Source organism: Amblyraja radiata, chromosome 46 (assembly GCF_010909765.2).
Source record: "Amblyraja radiata isolate CabotCenter1 chromosome 46, sAmbRad1.1.pri, whole genome shotgun sequence".
Classification (NCBI taxonomy): domain Eukaryota; kingdom Metazoa; phylum Chordata; class Chondrichthyes; order Rajiformes; family Rajidae; genus Amblyraja; species Amblyraja radiata.
In genome coordinates, this window is record NC_046001.1 from 207172 (window position 1) to 229541 (window position 22370).

The 22370-nt window shown below is 44.5% G+C and overlaps 1 protein-coding gene across 4 annotated transcripts in view; it reads right to left on the reverse strand.

Moving 5' to 3' along the window:
• spryd3 (SPRY domain containing 3) overlaps window positions 1-22370 on the reverse strand; it is an 82137-nt gene that overhangs the window by 25594 nt on the left and 34173 nt on the right. For all 4 annotated transcript variants that reach the window (XM_033015435.1, XM_033015436.1, XM_033015433.1 and 1 more), the window contains one exon: window positions 21385-21534. In XM_033015435.1, the coding sequence (XP_032871326.1) occupies window positions 21385-21534 (150 nt within the window). The remainder of the gene's footprint in view (window positions 1-21384; window positions 21535-22370) is intronic.

Below are 22370 nucleotides of genomic sequence, written 5' to 3' on the forward strand. Positions count from 1 at the left end.
TTTGTAAATCAGCTCTGCGGTTCCTTGTTTCTACCCTTCTACCACCACCTTGTGGCATGTGGGCAGCCATATTGTTTTTTAATATTAACTTATGATTCCAGGGCTACAGTATTCATCATGATGGTCTCTGTATGTGTACAAATTAAAGTACTTGTTAGGATAAAAAATGACTCTGCATCATTAGTACTTTGCACATGGTGTCAGAAGTGGGATTTCGGTTTGACTTTGACTGTAAATTACAAGGCTTTTCATAGTCTCAGACATGGCTGAAGGTTTCAGAAAACCTGACCCACTCGTTTTCGATAGCAGAATTGGACAGCGGTGGCGTACCTTTGAGCGACAGTATGATTTGTTAATTGCTGCAACTTCTCATGACAAGCCGGCAATGGTCCGTGCAAGCATGCTCCTTCTACTCGCAGGAGATGAAGCTTACGAACGAGCACGACAGTGTGTGTATGCTGGGGCAATAACTCATCAACCTGTCGATGGTGGAGCGACGATCGTGACCCCGGCTGAAGTCACCGTACGACCCGGAGCGTCTCAAGAGAAAGTTTTGACAGTTGTGTGACCCTCAAGCTAATCCACTCATCGAACGTGTGAAATGTTTCTCAAGATACCAGAATGAGGGCGAAACTATTGAATCTTTTGTTTGTGCTGTAAAGAAGGCTGCAGGAACTTGCCGATTTGGCCATCTCAAAGACAAATTTATTAGAGACCGGTTGGTATGTGGTCTTTTTAATGACAAACTGAGAAGAAAGCTTGTCAGCCATCCTACAATAACTCTGGATAGAGCTATCGCAGTCTGTGAGACTTATGAGCTGCCGATTCGTAATGCCCAAACGCTCACTCAGGCGCAACATTCCAACGCGGGAGTTGATTGTATGCATTCCAGTAGAGGAGTTGATAGAGTGCTAGCTCCGTTTCCAAGGCAACGAAGGCAGCAGCAGATGGCACTCCAAGGACAGCTTGGGTACACTCACTTCTTGTCCCCCAGTCAACCCAGGCCAGAATTAACAAGGCAGAGACAACTTAATTATCCTGCAGCTCGTTTTATTCAAGAATGTAACAACTGTGGTGTTGGGCACTTGACTAAGAGAGAGAAGTGCCCTGCCTTTGGTCAAGTTTGCCATGGGTGTAAAAGGCGAAACCATTTCTGGAGATGTTGCCGATCCCGACCTAACAGAGAGCAGACAAAGCAGCCAATAAATTTGCTGCAGGCTGAGCCACTGTCAGATTTGTCCAATAGCAGCATGGACAAGAGGCCAAAGGTCGATGGAATCGTTCTGCAGGCACATTCTATTATCCCACAAAATGTGCAGAATAGTGAGCCAATGGCCACCGTAACAGTAAACAATAAACTGATCGAGATGAAAATCGATACTGGAGTGAAAGGCAATGTTCTGTCTCGGGAACAGTTCAATCGTCTGAGGAACGCAGACCAATTAAAACCCACCAGTGTTACCCTTCTCGCATTTGGGGGAAGCGAGGTCGATACGGTGGGTATTGTGAAGCTGCAGTGCCACCATGGGAATCACCCATACAGGTTGAGATTCGATGTTGCAGACTGCAATGTTATTCCACGTTTAGGCTATGATGCCTGCAAAGATATGGGACTAGTTACCTTCAGCAAGGCTGTGCATCAACTAACTCGTTCCGGATTCTACACAGCGTATTCTCATGGATTACCACAATCTTTTCACTGAAGAACTTGGCAAGCTACCAATAACTTACTCTATGTCTTTAGATCCGGAGGTGCGTCCTGTGGTTCGTCCTGCTCAGCGTGTACCTATTGCCATGAGAGACCGGGTCAAAGCCGAACTGGACAGGATGGTGGCATTGGGAGTTATCAAGCCTGTGTCAGAACCCACGCACTGGGTGTCCTCGATGGTGGCTGCTACAAAGAAGAATAAACAGGAGATTCGTATATGTATTAATCCGAGGGACCTGAACACCGCACTCAAAAGGCCCCATCACCCCATGTGTACCGTGGAGGAGGTAGCTGCCCACATGGGTAAGCCAACGGTATTCTCTGTATTAGACAGCAAGAGCTTCTTTTGGCAGATTCCCCTGGATCACGCATCATCTATGCGTACCACCTTCAGCACTGCTTTCAGCCGCATGCAAAAACCGACCACATATTCTGCCAGTAAATGAGCCGGTGCCATTGAGGCAGGTTCAGTATGATGATGCGGATGACCCAGATGATGTGTTATGGACAGAGGATGCAAACGACTATCTGAATGAGGGACATGTGACAGCAGATAGTGAGCAGTTCGGCGATCAGAACTTTGTTTCTGTACCTGCAAAAGGACTGCCAATGGGGCTGGTGCCAATGACGAAGATCCCTGTAAAGCCTGTCGACAAATCCCCTGCGAAACCTGTGCTGGTTGAGTCGTCGCCTGCTACGAAACTCCCGATGGAGGCCGTCCGTGCCTGTGACGACATCTCCTGTGAGGGGCACGGCTGATGGCCTGTACCATACGCGTGCAGGACGGGTCAGCAAGCCTGTGGCTAGATACGGGGATTATGTCTAGATGAAAGATAATATCGAGTGCAGTCTTCAACTGGAGGCAGGCAGACATCCAGTGCCCAAGGCTGCTCAGCTTGGCTGATGGTGGCAGCAGAAACCAAAGTGAGGGAGGGGCCGATGACCATGAACTCATTCCACCTACACAGGGGTCAGCAACAAGACCTTGCTGGAATTCCCTCTGTTTTCTGAGCCCACCTGCAAGTATCTGAGATCTGCCCTGGCTCGTTCTAGTTAACTAAATGCAGTTTAGGGGTAGAGACAAGAATCGACCCAAGATTTCGAATTTCAAAAGAAACAAGCTCCGTCAGCTGGACTGATGACGAGCTCTTGAACAAAATGATCCTTACATCAGATGTTTGCAGGTTTAAAAAAAAGACACCACACCCTTGACCATAAATATACAATGATTCAAATACATGTATTGAAATGACAATACTATTGCTAAAGCACACAGGTAATTAATGGAAAGATTGAGGTCAGATTGAGGCTCAGGCTGAACACACTCACTGTCACAATGTGCTTCTGGTTAGGTCATCGAGTCCGTGGAAATTAAGTGAAGCACAAAAATTAAACAAACACTGCAGGGCTTTACCATGAATATATCCTACATCTTGGATATTTTTTTCCACTGGCATTGTGCATGGGGCTGAGCTACAGTGGGCCATAGTCATGGAGACGTGGGCAGTGGGTGTGGAGGGGGGTGGGAAGAGAAGACTGCTGGGGAGCGGCCTTTGTGCGCGGAGAGACTGGGACAGGGTTGCGGACTGCCCTGCTCAAATACAGAGGTAACTTTGACGGCCCACGCTAGTGACAGGAGGATTGTTGCTGCCAATGTTCATTGGGCGTGGGCGGGGAAGTGTAAAAGTGACAGCATGGCTGAATATTCTGCAGATGTGCGCTGCCTGGACTTGCATGGAGCAAACGATAAAAACAAGTATTTGAGATCTGCAGTAACTCAACGGGTCAGGTAGCATCTCTGCAGAAAAGGAATAGGTGACGTTTCGAGTCACAGGGGGTTACTGGTGACAAGCGATCCAAGATAACAAAGTGCAAACTGGAGGCAGAGTCAGGGGAAAGGGAAACGAGAGATATAAATGGTGATGGAGAGATGTAGAACAAATGAATAAAAGATATGCACAAAGTAACGATGATCAAGGGATGACGGAGCCCACAATGATCCTGTGTTGGCTGTGGGCAAGGTGATAACGAGTTACGCAGACACTGAAACTCGACAGGACGACAGTGAAACTAAACTAGTACGACGACGTGAGTGGGGGAGGGAAGGAGAGAGAGGGGATGCAAGCGTTACGTGAAGTTAGAGATTTTAATATTTATACCGCTGGAACATTCATGCATGCAGCATGCCCTTTTACAATCTACAGCACTCCACTCCTTCAGCAGGAGAAGAAAACTGCAGCTGAGAAATTGAGCTATATATGGGACGCGAGGCAACCTTCTCCTTGGGACATTGAACTTCAGAAAATGCCTTGAAGGCAAAGTTAAAATGTGGGGCAATTTCCAGTGAAAACGCTTGCTTTAATTTCTATTGCCCTGATTCATCTGGGAAGGACAGTAATAGGACTCCACCCTAACCTGATGATGGGTTGCTCACCAGATCCATTATGTTCACCCATTATCTGCCAATTATCCCAAATTTCAATTACACCTTGATTAAACAAACACTAATGATCTTTTTTTTGTTTTTAAAGACTAGTTTTAGTTTAGTTTAGAGATACAGCAGGGAAGCTGGCCCTTAGGTCCTTACAAAATTCTTAAGGGGTTGGACAGGCTAGATGCAGGAAGGTTATTCCCGATGTTGGGGAAGTCCAGAACTAGGGGTCACAGTTTAAGGATAAGGGGGAAGATTTTAGGACCGAGATGAGAAAATCATTTTTTACACAGAGAGTGGTGAATCTGTGGAATTCTCTGCCACAGAAGGTAGTTGAGGCCAGTTCATTGGCTATATTTAAGAGGGAGTTAGATGTGGCCCTTGTGGCTAAAGGGATCAGGGGGTATAGAGAGAAGGCAGGTACAGGATACTGAGTTGGATGATCAGCCATGATCATATCAAATGGTGGTGCTGGCTCGAAGGGCCGAATGGCCTACTCCTGCACCTATTTTCTATGTTTTGCAGACCATCGGTCACCCGCTTACACTTGTTATCCTGCTTACATATCCAACTAACCTACAAACCCACACGTCTTTGGGATGTGGGAGGAAACCAGAGCACGTTTGCAAACTCCACACAGACAGCATCCTGGGATAGGCAGCGACTTTACCAGCTGTGCCACACTGCCGCAAGATGACTAGTTAATGTCTAGTTTGGATCAGACAGCATTGAATTCATGGTGTTTAAGTAGGAACTGCAGATGTTGGAAAATCGAAGGTACACAAAAAAGCTGGAGAAACTCAGCGGGTGCAGCAGCATCTATAGGCTGTGGGCCGAGGAGCTTTATTCTGCAGTTTCGTGACCCAAGTCACCAAACTACATGAAATTTTCACATATTGTGTAAAAAATATTATATAAATCACCCCAGAAACTCGATATGAAGAAGACTTGCACATTTGTATTAAATTAGAGAAAAACCGGAAAATTATCGGGTACTTTTTAGTTCAATCAAAGCACGTTTAACATTGAGTTGTCTGCCAGTTGGCCAATCACGCGCTTTGTTTCAGGCTAGCACACAAAATGGCTGAGGGGGCTTCACAGATGCCTGTTTTACTGGAGATTCCCATTTGTTGTTCTGTGGAATAAATGTCGTGGAAACTTGCAGCAGGTAATTGTATTTAGTGGGAAAAGCATTAAAAAGGCTGAAGAAAGTGCTGCGAAGTGGATTAAAGTGCAAGAAAGCCTTGAAAGCAAAGTCCCTGCTGAGGTCCTGGAACACAAAGATTTAGACAGCCAGGGACCAACTCTAACTAAAAGGTAAGATCTAAAGTCTGAATTGATGAAAATCTATCTGTATGGAGTTTAATTAATTTAATTGCACCCTTTTATAATGTGGAAGACAGAGATGTGTGGTGCGTCCGTCACCGTTCCCATTGGAAACCAGCGCCACTGTGCCACTAATGCTTTCAAGGATGATGAATATTCCTTTTCTCCAGAGCATTTATTTATTACTCTACAACAGGCTGGCATTAGTGACAATGTTTATTATTGTCACATGGTACAAAACACAGCGAAAAGCTTGTGTACAATCCAATCCAATCAGATAATACTCCACACAAATGCAATTAAGCCAAACGTAAGGTGCAACAGGCAGAGCAAAGAGAAAGCTACCAAAGTGCCCAACATAGTTCTCAGCATTGTAATAATAATAATAATGGATGGGATTTATATAGCGCCTTTCTAGTACTCAAGGCGCTTTACATCGCATTATTCATTCACTCCTCAGTCACACTCGGTGGTGGTAAGCTACTTCTGTAGCCACAGCTGCCCTGGGGCAGACTGACGGAAGCGTGGCTGCCAATCTGCGCCTACAGCCCCTCCGACCACCACCAATCACTCACACACATCCACACACAGGCACACACACTCACACACATTGTAGCATGCCAGCTCCAGAGACAATGGCCATTGTCCGCAATGAGGTAGGTTGGAAAAAACGGGACAGTACCCCAGCTTATAGAAGGACCGTTCAGAAAGGGAGAAGTCGTTTCTGAGTCTGATGATAAGCATTTTCAAGTTTTTTGCCTGATGGGAGCAGGGAGAAGGAGGAACCAGGGTTGAAAAGATTCATGATAATACTGGCAAGACATGTTTAAACACTGCCACAGGTTTGTGGACAGGTAGTGGTGAACACAGTACTGGTACGATGCACCCCGAACCACTGAACGAGTGATTCACCCAATCTGGACATCACCCATGCATACATCATGGCCAATGTGAGATAAACATGTTGCACATCCTTAGTTTAACTAGAGATCCAGCACGGAAACAGGCCCTTCGGCCCACCAAATCCATACTGTCCATCCATCACCCATTCACACTAGTTCTACATTATCCCACATTCTTATCACATATGGGGTAATTTTACAGCAGCCAATGAACCTACAAACCCACACGTCTTTGGGACGTTGGAGGAAACCAGTGCACCTGGAGCAAACCCACGCGGTCACAGGGAGAACGTGCAAACTCCACACAGACAGCACCTGAGGTCAGGATCAAACCTGGGTCTCTGGTGCTTTTAGGCAGCAGCTCTACCTGCTGCGCCTCTGTGCCGCCTATAATTCTAATGAGGTGCTTGGTATTATTCTAAAAGAACATATAACTATGAAAGAATTTGGAACATTCCAGGCAGCCCATGTTGAAGTATGCTGCTTCCAATGAGTCTCCCGGGCTGGACAGTGTTGAGTCTGTTCACTGCCTTTTGGCACAAACCTTTTGTAAATAAGCTTTCAAGATAATCTAAAAGCACAAACTGCAATCGTTTTCTAATATACTGCAAAGCACACATCAAACAGTCATTATCTGAGGCCATTCAGTAATATCCACAACAGGCAAATCCTATCACCACCAAGACCTCCAGATCCTTGAATGAAACACTTATTCTAACTCTTCAAAGATGCTTTTTATGACTCTCCGCCTGACAGTATCTCCCACGTCTTGCCTTTGAAAACCCCACCCTTCATCAATGTCTCTGGCAGCATTGATCTGCATGGAACTCCCACATCTTTCATTACCAAACGCGCCTCCATGTGTAAACCTCTGCAGCCAAAGCCCCCCTTTTCTTCTAAACAACTGCTGAGGCTCAGCTACTTCCCATTGTTTGAATACTGCTCCTATCTGTGAATTATCCTTCACCCTTAGAACTGGAGCAAGTAACAGGTCGACTAATTTCCTCATGCGAGAAGCTTCTCTTCCTTCATTGCAATCTTTCTTGCGTGCGTTCTCAATTTGATCATTATCAACGCTTCTGTTCCTTCCTACCCATCTCAAAACTATACAAATACATTGCTCCGATTCAATTTTCCTCTTCTCACACCAGCCCCATCACACAAACCTTCTGAAAGCTACAGAGGAACCAAGTCTGCTTGTCTCTCACTCTTCCCTTCCTCCTACAATCGATTGATTGAAAGTTAAGGCATGGAAACAGACCCTTCGGCCCACCAAGTCCTCACCGACCATCGATCACCATTCACATGTTCCTCTGTCTGGGATTCTGTTAAACTGCTATATAATCTAAACTCAGTAAATATTACTGAATTAGAGCTGTTACATCCTGCCCAAAATCCTCAAGAAGAACAGCGCCTCTACTTCCTGAGAAGATTACGGAGAGTCGGTTTGTCAAGGAAGACTCTCTCTAACTTCTACAGGTGCACAGTAGAGAGCATGCTGACCGGTTGCATCGTGGCTTGGTTCGGCAATTTGAGCGCCCAGGAGAGGAAAAGATTACAAAAAGTAGTAAACACTGCCCAGTCCATCATCGGCTCTGACCTTCCTTCCATCGAGGGGATTTATCGCAGTCGCTGCCTCAAAAAGGCTGGCAGTATCATCAAAGACCCACACCATCCTGGCCACACACTCATCTCCCTGCTACCTTCAGGTAGAAGGTACAGGAGCCTGAAGACTGCAAAGACCTGGTTCAGGAATAGCTACTTCCCCACAGCCATCAGGCTATTAAACCTGGCTCGGACAAAACTTTGATTATTAATAACCACTTTCTGCTATTTGCACTTTATCAGTTTATTTATTCATGTGTGTGTATATATTTATATTATGGTATATGGACACACTGATCTGTTTTGTAGTAAATGCCTACTATGTTCTGTGTGCTGAAGCAAAGCAAGAATTTCATTGTCCTATACAGGGACACATGACAATAAACTCACTTGAACTTGAACATCTGGTAAATAGTCTGGCAGATGCAAACTAATATTTTTCATCTATATGATTTGTAACAGGGAACGTAGTTTACAAATATGATCCAAAAGTCTTACATTAAGTATACAACAAGACTGAAGAGAGAAAGAATGCTGTCATAGCTTAGAAGAAAGAGAGAACACAAAACAGGACAGGGCAGGGCAGAATGCAGCCGCAGGCATGGTGCACCTTCCGTGCACATTTGCGTCATTGTCATTTGACACAGTAGAATTAAAGTGCTGACATCAATCATATCCACAACACGACAACCAAAACAAGAGCTGCCTTCACAACCTATTTACCTCAACCTTTCAATGAGATAAGTATCAATAATCAACATGTATTGCTGGAGACCTTGACGCATGGAGCATTGACCGGATGTCCACGTTACTTGACCAGAAAGTCATTTTCAAATGACAGGAGTGTGATCCAAAATTAATACCACAGGACCATACAATCCACCTTCAGCAAAAGCAAATTAACAAAAGCTCAGAGTCTGAGCTTTATTAATAGATATCCAATAATCACATTTCTGAAGTAATCAATACTTAAAAGTATCCGATTCATGGACCTCATTTCCTTGGGATATCTTCCCTCCACAACATCGGGCTGTGTAGTCTCTTAACCTTACACAGCCCACATCTACCTCCTGCCCAAAATCCTCAAGAGGAACGGTCAGGGAGGCCCACTGTTTCAGCCTACTCTTGGCCCACTGAGCACGTTTCTCCATTCTTTCTCTCCTCATCAATCCCTTCCCACAAAAACTGATGATATCTCCAATAGAAACATAGAAAATAGGTGCAGGAGTAGGCCATTCGGAACCTTCGAGCCTGCACCATTCGCCATTCAATATGATCATGGCTGATCATCCCCAATCAGTATCCTGTACCTGCCTCTCTCCATACCCCCTGATCCCTTTAGCCACAAGGGCCACATCTAACTCCCTCTTAAATATAGCCAATGAACTGTGTGGCCTCAACTACCTTCTGTGGCAGAGAATTCCATAATTCCAGAAAATGACCATCTGCATCAAGAGGAACGTTTTAATTAGGCCTCAATTACAGGGGGAAAGCAGTTAAGTATAATCTGAAAAAAGTTACCCATACAATAGAAATTTGGCACAATATATGGCACAATATAAAGTGATCGCTAGTTTCAAAACTAATCGCAAAATTAAAAGACAAAATATGCAGACTGTTATCTAAAAAAAACCCTTCCTTGTCAGCTTCTTTGATCAGTTTGGCATTTTTGTACTTGTTTAGATTTTTCATTTTATTTTTCCCCTTGCACTTCCAGTTTTTTTCTTGGCTCCTTGCCTTCACTTGCCCTATCAACCGTTTGGCTCTTTTGTGAGATGTTGCAGTGACCTCCATTCTAGAACAAAAAGCCTTTGATATTTCTTTTAATCTTCTTTTGGTGCCCACTTCTGGTCCCGCTCAGGAGTCTGCCATCAAACTCATTCAAAATGTCAAAAGCATTTCCTGCTCACTTTTTTTGCACATTTCAAGCAATTTCGTGACCTTGGTAGATATCATGAATCCCAAATATCGCAACACTTGAAACTCAAAATGCAATGCGAAAAATATTATAACCCCAACATCACATGAATGAACTGACCTTTGATTAATTGCTCAATGTGATCTTGCCTGCACACTCCTACACTAATTACTATTCAATTGATCTTACTCCATTGTTTTCTCAACAGGACGGCAGCTTGCTTCTAAATAGTCCCATTGCATGGAGACTCTTCCAGCACTTCCGCCCCCTTTGTGGATGGCATGTACAGAATATACGTGTGTATGGAGTGATTGACTGTTTCACTCAAATACTCAATGAAGTAGTGGCAGTTATAGACAAAAGAGAAAGACAAAAAGACAAAAATGGAGAAGATGGATAGGTGACGTTTCGGGGCAGGACCCTTCTTCGGGCCGATTGTGTCGATAGGGTGAAGAATGTTGGAAGAGAGGTGGAGGCAGAACAAAGACTGGCAAGTGGTAGATGGACACAGGTGAGCGGGGGGTTGCGAGGCAGATGGGTGGACAAAGGCCATAGATGAAAAGAAGACAAAAGGCTGCGCGATAAGGAGAGAAGAGGTGTGAAATGTGAAGCCAGAGGAAGGGATATAGGTGGAAGAGAACATTCAGAAAGGGGAAGGGGGGAGGGGAAAAGTGGGAGAAATGGGGTGCATCCAGATGGGGCACAGGGCAGCTCACATCCCAGCGGTATGAACATTGACTTCCCGGAGATGTGATCAATTTTTCAGATCACATTCTCCGGGCTCTGCGGCCTACCATCGCTGGTGCCGGAGGCCTCCTTGGACTGCGCGGACTTAACATCGGAGCTGATCCCTTGCCTGGATCACACAGACTATTATTGTTATTACACGATTATCATTTGTTTTTTGTGTGTACGTGTGTGTGTGTGTGTGTACGTATGTGTGTGTGTGTGTGTGTACGTATGTGTGTGTACGTATGTGTGTGTGTGTGTGTGTACGTGTGTGTGTGTACGTATGTGTGTGTGTGTATGTATGTGTGTGTGTGTACGTATGTGTGTGTGTGTATGTGTGTGTGTGTATACGTATGTGTGTGTGTATATATATTATATATATGTATATATATATCTGTATATATATGAATATGTGTGTATATACACACACTGATTTTTTTTGTCTCTCACGTTTATTATATTGTTTACAGTGTATTATGTTTCCATATTGTGTTGTGCTGCAGCAAGTAAGAATTTCATTGTTCAATCTGGAACATATGACAATAAAACACTTGACTCTTGAGTCCCACAAAAGAAGAAGTGATGACTGCTACTGAAATGTTCAGTAGCAGTAACTGGTTCCCAAATTGATTTTTAAAGACACGAAGTGCTGGAGTATCTCAGCAGGTCAAGGCCGCTTGGGGAGCATGGGTAGGTGGATGTTTCGTGTCGGGACCCTTCTTGCCCTCTGGAGTTCCTTGTTCCTCCCTAAATCATCAATGATCCTAACACCAGATAGACAATTACCAGCCCTCAGCAACTCCTGTCAGAATCAAAGTACTTGAAATGCTGCTCTAAAACCACTTCAACACCCAAGTGTAAAAGTAGAAACTCTTCAACTAAATATACCCTCTCCGACTCCAGAGCAAGAAGCACTCATTAATCTACACAACAGCACCCCCCAGCAGAAATCACTGGTGCAACAGGACCCCAACACATTGAAAGCAGAAAATTGGTTAAAAGGGAAGAGTGAGCAGGTTATATAGTCCAGGCTACTGAGTATTAAAGAACTATTTGTTTAGTTTAAAGATACAGCATGGAAACAGGCCCTTTGGCCCACTGAGCCCACGCTGACCATCGATCACCCTTTCACACTAGTTCTATGTTATCCTACTTTCTCATCCACTCTCCACACACTAGGGGCAAGTTACAGAACTATCAGCCACGGCTTAACGTCATAGTGTCAGTTAAACAGCGTGGAAACAAGCTCTTCGGCCCAACTTGCCCACGCCAACAAACATGCCCTAACTTCACTAGTCCCACTTGCCTGCATTTGGCTCATATCCCTCTGAACCTGTCCTATCCATGTACCTATCCAAATGTTTTTTTAATGTTGTGATAGTCCCAGCCTCAACTCCCTCCCCTGACATTTCGTTCCATACACCCACCCCCCTCTGTGTGAAAAAGTTACCTCTCACTTTAAACTTATGTCCCCTGATTCTTTATTCACCTATTCTGGGTAAAAGACTCTGCATTTACCGTATCTCGCTTAACTTAATGTGTATAACCTCTCGTTTCATCAATCCGTATTCCATTTGGCTGCTCCTGTAGCCCACCTATATCTCTTCCTGTCATCCTTACAACTTACTTTCCCATTAAGTTGTCTCATCAGTAAACTTTGGGGTGGGAGATTGCAACCTTCACGTGGTCCGCCCTGTTTCGACGAATGCAATCAACCTGGCGTGCACAGTCAAGTAAGATCAAATAGAACAAGTTGCCCGACAACTTTAGGCTGTGCACGCCATACGCAAGAAGAAGAAAATCAGTAAACGTAGGCAGTATTTTGCTACAAGAGGTAGTCACTGCAACTCGATCACAGCTGGAGTCAGTAACCTGCATGACTGTGCTGCACAACTGTACTCTGGACTTTAGAGACATTTTAGAAAGGTGTCACTTTTGTCACAGTTTGGCTGTGGGAGTCTGTCACCTGTAAGATTACATCACAGCAGGAGACAATGTACTTGGTAAAAGAGACTTGCGAGGAGAACAGTCAGAGGGGGACCTGTCAAAATCAAAAGTACTGCAATATTTTCCACTGTTTAAAATGCGATACTGCAAAAATAAATAGGATGATATTTTAGCAGAAAGTGGTAAGAAAATCGGAAAGCATGATGTTTATTTTTCCAAAGGCATCTTTTGGCTAATGCCTAGGAAGTCTGTAGCCAATTTTCTTTTCCATTCATAACATCACAAGAATAAGAGGAAACCATTGAACTCAATCTTGTTCCACAAATTAATCAGATCACGAGAGATCTCAACCTCAACTTCCAAATATACACTCGCTGATGGAAACGTAGAATGTGACTTGCTTGGCACAAGATAATAGTTCAAAGTTCCCAGCTGGCAACCCAGTGATAAATTTGCCAACTTTATCTTTGTTATTATCTCCTTGTGTTGGGCACAGTGCCCATGAAAGATAGAAACTAGGTGCAGGAGTAGAGGCCATTCGGCCCTTCGAGCCTGCACCGCCATTCGATATGATCATGGCTGATCATCCAACTCAGTATCCTGTACCTGCCTTCTCTCCATACCCCCTGATCCCTTTAGCCACAAGGGCCACATCTAACTCCCTCTTAAATATGGCCAATGAACTGGCCTCAACTACCTTCTGTGGCAGAGAATTCCACAGATTCACCACTCTCTGTGTGAAAAATGTTTTTCTCATCTCGGTCCTAAAAGACTTCTTCCCCCTTATCCTTAAACTGTGACCCCTAGTTCTGGACTTCCCCAACATCGGGAATAATCTTCCTGCATCTAGCCTGTCCAACCCCTTAAGAATTTTGTAAGTTTCTATAAGATCCCCCCTCAATCTTCTAAATTCTAGCGAGTACAAGCCGAGTCTATCCAGTCTTTCTTCATATGAAAGTCCTGACATCCCAGGAATCAGTCTGGTGAACCTTCTCTGTAATCCCTCTATGGCAAGAATGTCTTTCCTCAGATTAGGAGACCAAAACTGTACGCAATACTCCAGGTGTGGTCTCACCAAGACCCTGTACAACTGTGGACTGAAGTGCATGAAGTGGACTGGCTGTTTTGTAAAGAGGCGGCAAGAATGATGAATAGTAAATGCAACCGGTTATGGGAAAGGCGGCACTAGAGCACGGGTAGAATAGCTCGCGGTGGGGATTTGGAGGGAGGGAGGCTGGAAATGGAAGCGAGAGGGAAGAGCTTGCTGACTGTAATGTAGCAGTGTTAGTGGTTGTCAGGGGTTGTGGCAGAGAGGGGGACAATGTTTAATGTTTCTTTAAATTCTTTCATTCAGGTTTAGTTTAGAGATACAGCAGAGATAAAGGACCTTCAGCCCACTGAGTCCACTCACCCGTTCACTCTGGTTCGATGTTACCCCACTTTCCTACCCATTCCCTACACACTAGGGTTCATTTACACACTAGGCCAATTAACCTACAAACCAACATCGTTTGGATGTTTGGTGCACCCGGGGGAAACCTACGCAATCACAAGGAGAACGTGCAAACTCAATACAGACAGAGAGCACCCGAGGTCAGGGTCGAACCCAGATATTTGGCGCTGTGAGGCAGCAACTGAGTCACTGTACTCAAGACTCATCCCTAATGGCCCTATAAAAGATGGTGGCATTGCACCTTTTCGCACTGAATGTGTCAAAACAATTTAATTGAATAATGAGCAGAAGCAAATGGTGTGATTTTAACAGGAGCACAGCGATGGAAAGATCTGTAGGTTCATGTACTTAAATCTTTAAAGGTGACAGACAAATTGATAACATTAAAAAAAGACAAAGTTGGAGTAACTCAGCGGGTCAGGCAGCATCTGTGGAGAACATGGATAGGTGACGTTTCACAGAGTGCTGGAGTAACTCAGCGGGTCAGGCAGCATCTGTGGAGAACATGGATAGGTGACGTTTCACAGAGTGCTGGAGTAACTCAGCGGGTCAGGCAGCATCTGTGGAGAACATGGATAGGTGACGTTTCACACAGTGCTGGAGTAACTCAGCGGGTCAGGCAGCATCTGTGGAGAACATGGATAGGTGACGTTTCACAGAGTGCTGGAGTAACTCAGCGGGTCAGGCAGCATCTGTGGAGAACATGGATAGGTGACGTTTCACACAGTGCTGGAGTAACTCAGCGGGTCAGGCAGCATCTGTGGAGAACATGAATAGGTGATGTTTCACAGAGTGCTGGAGTAACTCAGCGGGTCAGGCAGCATCTGTGGAGAACATGGATAGGTGACATTTGAAGTCGAGACCCTCCTTCAATTTCCCATCCACTCCCTACACACTAGAAATTGAAAGTCTGCACTTGAAACGTCACCTATCGATGTTCTCTAAAGATGCTGCCTGACCTGCTGAGTTACTCCAGCACTTTGCATCCTTTTGCATATTAACCAACATCTGCAGTTCTTTGCTTCCACATTAAAAAAGGGCTCCTCAGCTGCAATAATAGAGGCACAGAGCACAAAAGCATGATAGTTACGTAACGAATGACAACATACCAGCACGATAAGGTGTAAATGCAACTGGCAGCACAGTGGTGCAGCGGTAGAGTTGCTGCCTTCCAGCGCCGGCAGTGCCTGTGGCCTGGGTTCGCTCCCGACTACGGGTACTGTCTGTACAGAGTGTACAACTGTACGGTTCGAATCCCGCTTGGAGTGCATACTGTCGTTGTGTCCTTGGGCAAGACACTTCACCCACCTTTGCCTGTGTGTGAATGTGTGTGAGTGATTGGTGGTGGTCGGAGGGGCCGTAGGCGCAGATTGGCAGCCACGCTTCCGTCAGTCTGCCCCAGGGCAGCTGTGGCTACGGAAGTAGCTTACCACCACCGAGTGTGACTGAGGAGTGAATGAATAATGCGATGTAAAGCGCCTTGAGCATTAGAAAGGCGCTATATAAATCCCATCCATCATTATTATTATTAGAGTTTGTACGTTCTCCCAACCACCGCCTGGATTTTCTACAAGATAACATTCTCCTGGAACTCCGGTTTCCTCCCACAGTCCAAAGACGTACAGGTTTGTAGATTAATTGGCTTGGTATCAGTGTAAATTGTCCCTCGTGTGTGTAGGATAGTGTTAATGCGCGGGGGTCCCGGGTCGGTGCGGACACGGTGGGCCAAAGGGTCTGTTTCTGCGCTGTATCTCTAAACTAAACTAAATATCACATATAATCCAAAAAAAGACACTGCCAAAATAGCTGGTGGAAGCTGATCCAGCAGTGACTTTTAAAAGTCAATTAAATAAATACTTGAAAGGGATAGAGAGGTAGAAAAAAAAGCTGCAACTTGTACAATGTGCCAAAAGCCCACAGGGTTATTGTACAGATCTTTGCATGATGTTGTGAGCTTTCCATAGTGTTTGACCCAAACACGCCACTGTACAAAGGTGGTGGTGGTGGATTTTGATGTCAGTACCTCAAACATTATTCACCACATTCACCAGAAAGAATGAACACTAATAATTGACCACAAAATTGCTGGAGAAACTCAGCGGGTGCAGCAGCATCTATGGAGCGAAGGAAATAGGCAACGTTTCGGCCCGAAACCCTTCTTCAGACCCGAAATCCTGTAGGAAATAGGCAACGTTTCAGGCCGAAACCCTTCCGGGTTTCGGCCCGAAACGTTGCCTATTTCCTTTGCTCCATAGATGCTGCTGCACCCGCTGAGTTTCTCCAGCAATTTTGTGTACCTTCGATCTTCCAGCATCTGCAGTTCCTTCTTGAACACTAATAATTGACAATTGTTTTCATACTCCATTGCTGCAATATAATGCAGTGTTTGGATTCATCAGCAGAAATCTAGAAGTAGCAAGTAGTCTAGAGATTTCTGCTGATTTGAAAGCATGGAAATTTGCAGGTGTTATCCAGCGTCATTAGTTTCAGCATGTACGGGATGGTTGAGAGAGGACAATGGTGCATGGAGATGTGGATGGAGTTAGTGGAGATGTGGAAGGAAACATGGGATTTGTGTAGACAATAGACAACAGGTGCAGGAGTAGGCCATTCGGCCCTTCGAGCCAGCACCGCCATTCAATGTGATCACGGCTGATCATCCCCAATCAGTACCCCGTTCCTGCCTGCTCCCCATATCCCCTTCTCCGCTATCTTTAACAGCCCTATCTAGCTCTCTCTTGAAAGCATCCAGAGAGCCGTCCTCCACCGGCCTCTGAGGCAGAGAATTCCACAGACTCACAACTCTCTGGGTGAACAAGTGTTTCCTCGTCTCCGTTCTAAATGGCCGACCCCTTATTCTTAAACTGTGGCCCCTGGTTCTGGACTCCCCCAACATCGGGAACATGTTTCCTGCCTCTAGCGTGGCCAAACCCTTAACAATCTTATATGTGTAGATGGATGTCTCGTAATCAACATGGATTCGCAGGAAATTGAAAATTGGGTTCAGTACGTTAACTATGGCCTCCCCAGAGCCCTAAATAATTGAAGATAGATTTCCCTACTCTTTCACAGCAACCCCCTTGTGATTAAAAACAAATGCGTTATTTTCCTTGCTAATAACTTGTTGTATCTACATGTAGAAACAAAGAACTGCAGATGCCGATTTATACCAAAGGGAGACACAAAGTGCTGGAGTAACTCAGCAGGTCAGGCAGCATCTCTGGATGAAAAGGATAGGTGACCTTTCTGGTCGGGACCCTTCTTCAGTGTTGTATCGGCATGTTCATTTTTCTCTGATTCAAATGAAGCAATCAATTCCCCCCCCGAATCCCAAGGGTTACCAGCTCGTATTTAAAAAAAGACTCCGTTCCGTTCCATATGTGCTGAAACTAATGACGTTGAACAACACCTGCAAATTTCAACCTTCTCCAGGGATGCTGCCTGACCCGCAGCGCTACTCCAGTATCTTGCGGCTTTTTTAGCTGGAATCAGCAGCATTGGATGAATGATGGATACCCTGTCAAGTCAGAATCTCTTTACAAAGGGATTAGTAAACATGTGGATCCATTTTCATCAGAAACCAATGAAATGGAGAATGTTATAAATACCAAAAGGGCAATTCATAAATATTTGGTGGAAAGGCTGACTGAAACAAAATCTAAAGGTAGCATAACATTCTGACTTTTGGGTATTTTTTTCAATTATCTTTCATCAAACCTATTCCAGGTACAATTCACTTCAACATTTTAATCTAGTTTATGAAACCAACGCACTTGCTCTGCCAAAATCATCCTCCGATGCTAACATTTCCTCTTTGATTTGACCTTTAAGCACGTTTTTCCAGCGCTTTCCGCATTTGAAGTCATTAATCTGATCAGTTGCATCACTGTCATGGGATCTAATTGTATTGTCACATCACGGACTCACTGTTCTAGGAAGGAGATGGACACGTAGCAGGAATTCCATTTTCTGGTTTCTTCCTTCCCTGTGCCCTACAACAACTGGCTCATTAAGATCTCCTGGAACTTTGTCATTTCCTTGCTCTGTTCACTGATTTCCGCTGCCATTTCCCTTCCACAATTAGTTCCCGAGCACAATCCCACAAATGTAAAAGTTTCCTTGTATCTGTGGTGTCCCACCATACTGAGTCTATCTGCATTTCCTTGGTGTACGACAATCCTGTCAAAGGTGGTCTTCACCGATGCTGCCAACTCCTCCCCTCCTTTCCTACCTTGTCCATCCCTCCAAATAATGCTCTGCCAGGTCTGTATATTTTCCACTCCGCCTTTACGTTGCTGCCAAGTTTCTGTTTGTGGTTTAAAATCTACATCTTCCTGTGACGTCGTTGTTTCAAACACCCCCAGTTTACTTCCCACGCTTCAAGACTTACAAAACAAGCTCTTTGTCTTTTACCAAGTTAGTATTCAAAGCTACTCCTTTTCCCTCAGGTATTTTGCCCAAAATAACACCTCATTATGCTACCTTGCTCTTCTCCCTGCCTGGAACAGTTCACTTGATTTCTCAGCTCAATTTTTACTTCATCTGCATCAAAGCCCTGACGACCTTTTATTCCTATGATTAAAGTGCCAATTTCTACCATCAGTTTATATTTATGAACGTACACAAAAATGCTTGAGAAACTCAGCGGGTGCAGCAGCATCTATGGAGCGAAGGAAATAGGCAACATCTTTTTCCCCAGTGTGCTCACCCTTCAGTTAATTGATTTGTTCCCTCAGTTTAATCTCTTCCCAGTTTATTAGCCCCCCCCCCCCTTCCAGTTCAGCTGTAGCCCATCCTTGTGGAAACACTCACTTATCCAAAACTCCTACGGTTGGCCCAGAGATCAGGAAAATGCCTTCACCCCGACTCCACCCCATTAGCTGCAGACGACTGTTCTTTTAAGTGCGGATTCCTAATTTTCAAATTTATTACAGGAAACATTTCCCGTGTCCTTGGCTCCCACGTGAAACGCAATCAATTGTTCACCTTCCACAGTATTTCCCAGTCTTTGCAAAAATAATCGTAATCCCAACATCTGGAATGCAACAAAGTGAGTGGGACTCTCCATCGGGATTGCGTTTAAAGTGGCACGTGGCATTCTTGCTTTTATTGGCTTCAAGGAATAGGGCAATGAGGAAAATTAAATTACATTTCTTTATTTATATAGCACATTTTTAGTCAACTTGCATTGACCCCAAAGTGCTTCACATAATTACATCCACACACACAGGCAAAGGTGGGTGAAGTGTCTTGCCCAAGGACACACACACAGGCAAAGGTGGGTGAAGTGTCTTGCCCAAGGACACACACACAGGCAAAGGTGGGTGAAGTGTCTTGCCCAAGGACACACACACAGGCAAAGGTGGGTGAAGTGTCTTGCCCAAGGACACACACACAGGCAAAGGTGGGTGAAGTGTCTTGCCCAAGGACACACACACAGGCAAAGGTGGGTGAAGTGTCTTGCCCAAGGACACACACACAGGCAAAGGTGGGTGAAGTGTCTTGCCCAAGGACACAACGACAGTATGCACTCCAAGCGGGATTCGAACCAGCTACCTTCCGGTTGCCAGCCGAACACATAGCCCATTGCGCCATCTGTCGTCGAGGGTGAAAGAACAGGGTGGCCATGCTGGAGCTGGACAAACGTTGCTATATACAGGTGTGATCACCACACACAGAGACAGTCCACAAGAGATTCACGAGGTTGCAACCACAGCTGGAGAATTTTAGGTGCAAGCAGAATTGAATTCATCTGGGATTTTCTATGAAACAAAGGAAGCAATATTTACAGCACGATAGGTTAAACAAGAAGCCAGCCAATAACCCAAGGGCATAGGAGGAGGACCTTTTCAATGCTCGAAGCAGAAAACTATGTGCCAAAATTGATCTTGGCACACCCATGTGCATGACTTGTTAGTGCTGAAAGGCTGCTAGGCATGTGAAAACATGCCAGTTGACATCTCTGCTAGTTAAACATTACTGAAACTAAATTCAGTTGTGTCCACAAGCTCCCCAGATCTAGAAAGCAGGTTTTAACTGGAGTTGGCTGGTTAAAGGTTCCACCCTACCTGGGCCACTATAGTCAGAAGCTTCTATCTTCCACTAGACAAGTACCTTCTTTAACATTTAGGATTGCTCATCACACCTCTATTCCTTCCCTTGCTGCCTGCTCACCACCACCCAACCATTGACTCAGCCAGCAACCACCCCACCCCTTCTCCCCACCCTGCCATTGTCTAAAATACAAACAGAAAATGACGGAAATACTCAGCAGGTGGAGAAATAGTTTTTGTTTTGGGTCCATTTACCAGAGCTGGAAAAATGGAGAAACTGTGCATGTTCAATCAGAGAGGCAGAGAAGGAGACAACAAAACAATGTTTGGGATTGGTAGCAAGCCAAGTGATACAATTACTTTCAGTACTGTCTAAGAGAGGGGAACAAATATAGGATCATCATAACTGATCTTCAGAAGATTCCTTTGCAAATTTATTCGCACAAACATTTAGAGCTACTAAAATTGTAACTTCAAAAAAGAGGTTGAATAAAGAATTTGAAAATAAATGGTAGCTTTTCATTATACTGTAGAATAAACTAAACTAAACTATATTAAACAGCAGAATTCCTATCCACACAGCTGGACTTCTTTAAATGAAGATGTCCACTCCACATGAAGAGCCCAAGGTTATTTAGTTTCCAATCGCATATCATTGTTGCTTGGCACAGTTTCAGTCTGGAATTCAGTTATAGATCCATAGTTTAGATCCATAGGAACAGCATCCCCCTTTCCCATTAGAACTGCCCCCTCCATCGACTCTTTTAAGTCAAGACTAAAGACGTATCTATACTCCCAAGCCTTTCCTGACGTCCTCTGAGTGAGGGCTACATGTATATATGTATGTAGTCTGTTTTGTTGTGCTATTCTTATAACAAATGTAAAGCACTTTGGCCAACGAGAGTTGTTTTTTAAAAGTGCTCTATAAATAAATGTGACTAGACTTGATATATATCCCAGACCTGATGCAGAGTTTTGACCCAAAATGTCGACCGCTCCTTTCCAGCCACAGATGCTGCTCAAACACTCAGTTCCTTCAGCTTCATTCGTTGCTATATATCTAGAAACGCTTTAAAATGTGCATTTATGCTACTTGGCAATATCACCCAGAAACACAATGAGGGCAGTTGGAGCAGAAAATAGAAGTCATCTCCATCAATAACCCGGTTGCTTTTCTTGGATTGTCAGGACAGGATGAGATATGGGGAATCTGAGTGCTGATACTAGCTGTTCCAATTCCCTACATGAACACTGCTCTTCAGCATAAAGAATCATTCAAGTACCAACTGTAGGTGTGTTTTTTGCCACCTACCTTTCGTGCCAATCCCAAGGCAATGTAGCATTTTTCACCGGGGTCAACGATCTCGACTTCAAAGTAATGACTTCTGGTGCTGAGGGAATGTCGTGCTTGCGCCAGACCGACATCCATTATGCTCTTCCCTTTGCCGATGTATTCTAATAGCTAGTAACAAGCCATGGGAGAGATAAGGAAGGAAAGGAAAGTGATATTCAGTAAACCAAAAACAGTATCATATTCCATTGTTTTTAAAGAATGGAGAACCTGAAATAAAGTTTTAAACTGTCCATAGTAAGGTATCGACCACCAATTTCTTCACTTTTCTACCTTTTTCCTCTTGGTGCTAAATTCTAGCTCCCCAGGTTCTCTGCAATTATTATGGTAGTCATTTTTCCTGTGATTGTATGGCAATAGCAGCCCATGGAAGCAAGCACGATCCTGTCCTCAACCAATATCTAAAGACTTGCACATTGTCGGAGTTGTGGGGTAGGGAGATTGATCACTGGGTGATGGCAAGGAGCAGGAGCCAAAGCTAAAGTCCTTCTTGTGCAGGAAGGAACTGCAGATGCTGGTTTACACCAAAGATAAGACACAAAATGCTGGAGTAACTCAGCAGAACATCGCTAGAGAAAAGGAATAGGTGACAATTCGGGTCTTGACCTGAAACGTCGCCTATTCCTTTTCTCCAGAGATGTAGCCTAACCTGCTGAGTTACTCCAGCATTTTGTGCCCATCTAAAGCTTCTTTGCAGCTTGAGGATCAGACAACAGTGCTTCCATCTGCCCAGCTTGATACTAACTAGTTCAAGTTCAAGTGAGTTTATTGTCATGTGTCCCTGTATGGGACAATGAAATTCTTGCTTTGCTTAAGCACACAGAAAATAGTAGGCATTGACTACAAAACAGATCAGTGTGTCCATATACCATGATATAAATATATACACACATGAATAAATAAACTGATAAAGTGCAAATAGCAGAAAGTGGTTATTAATAATCAGA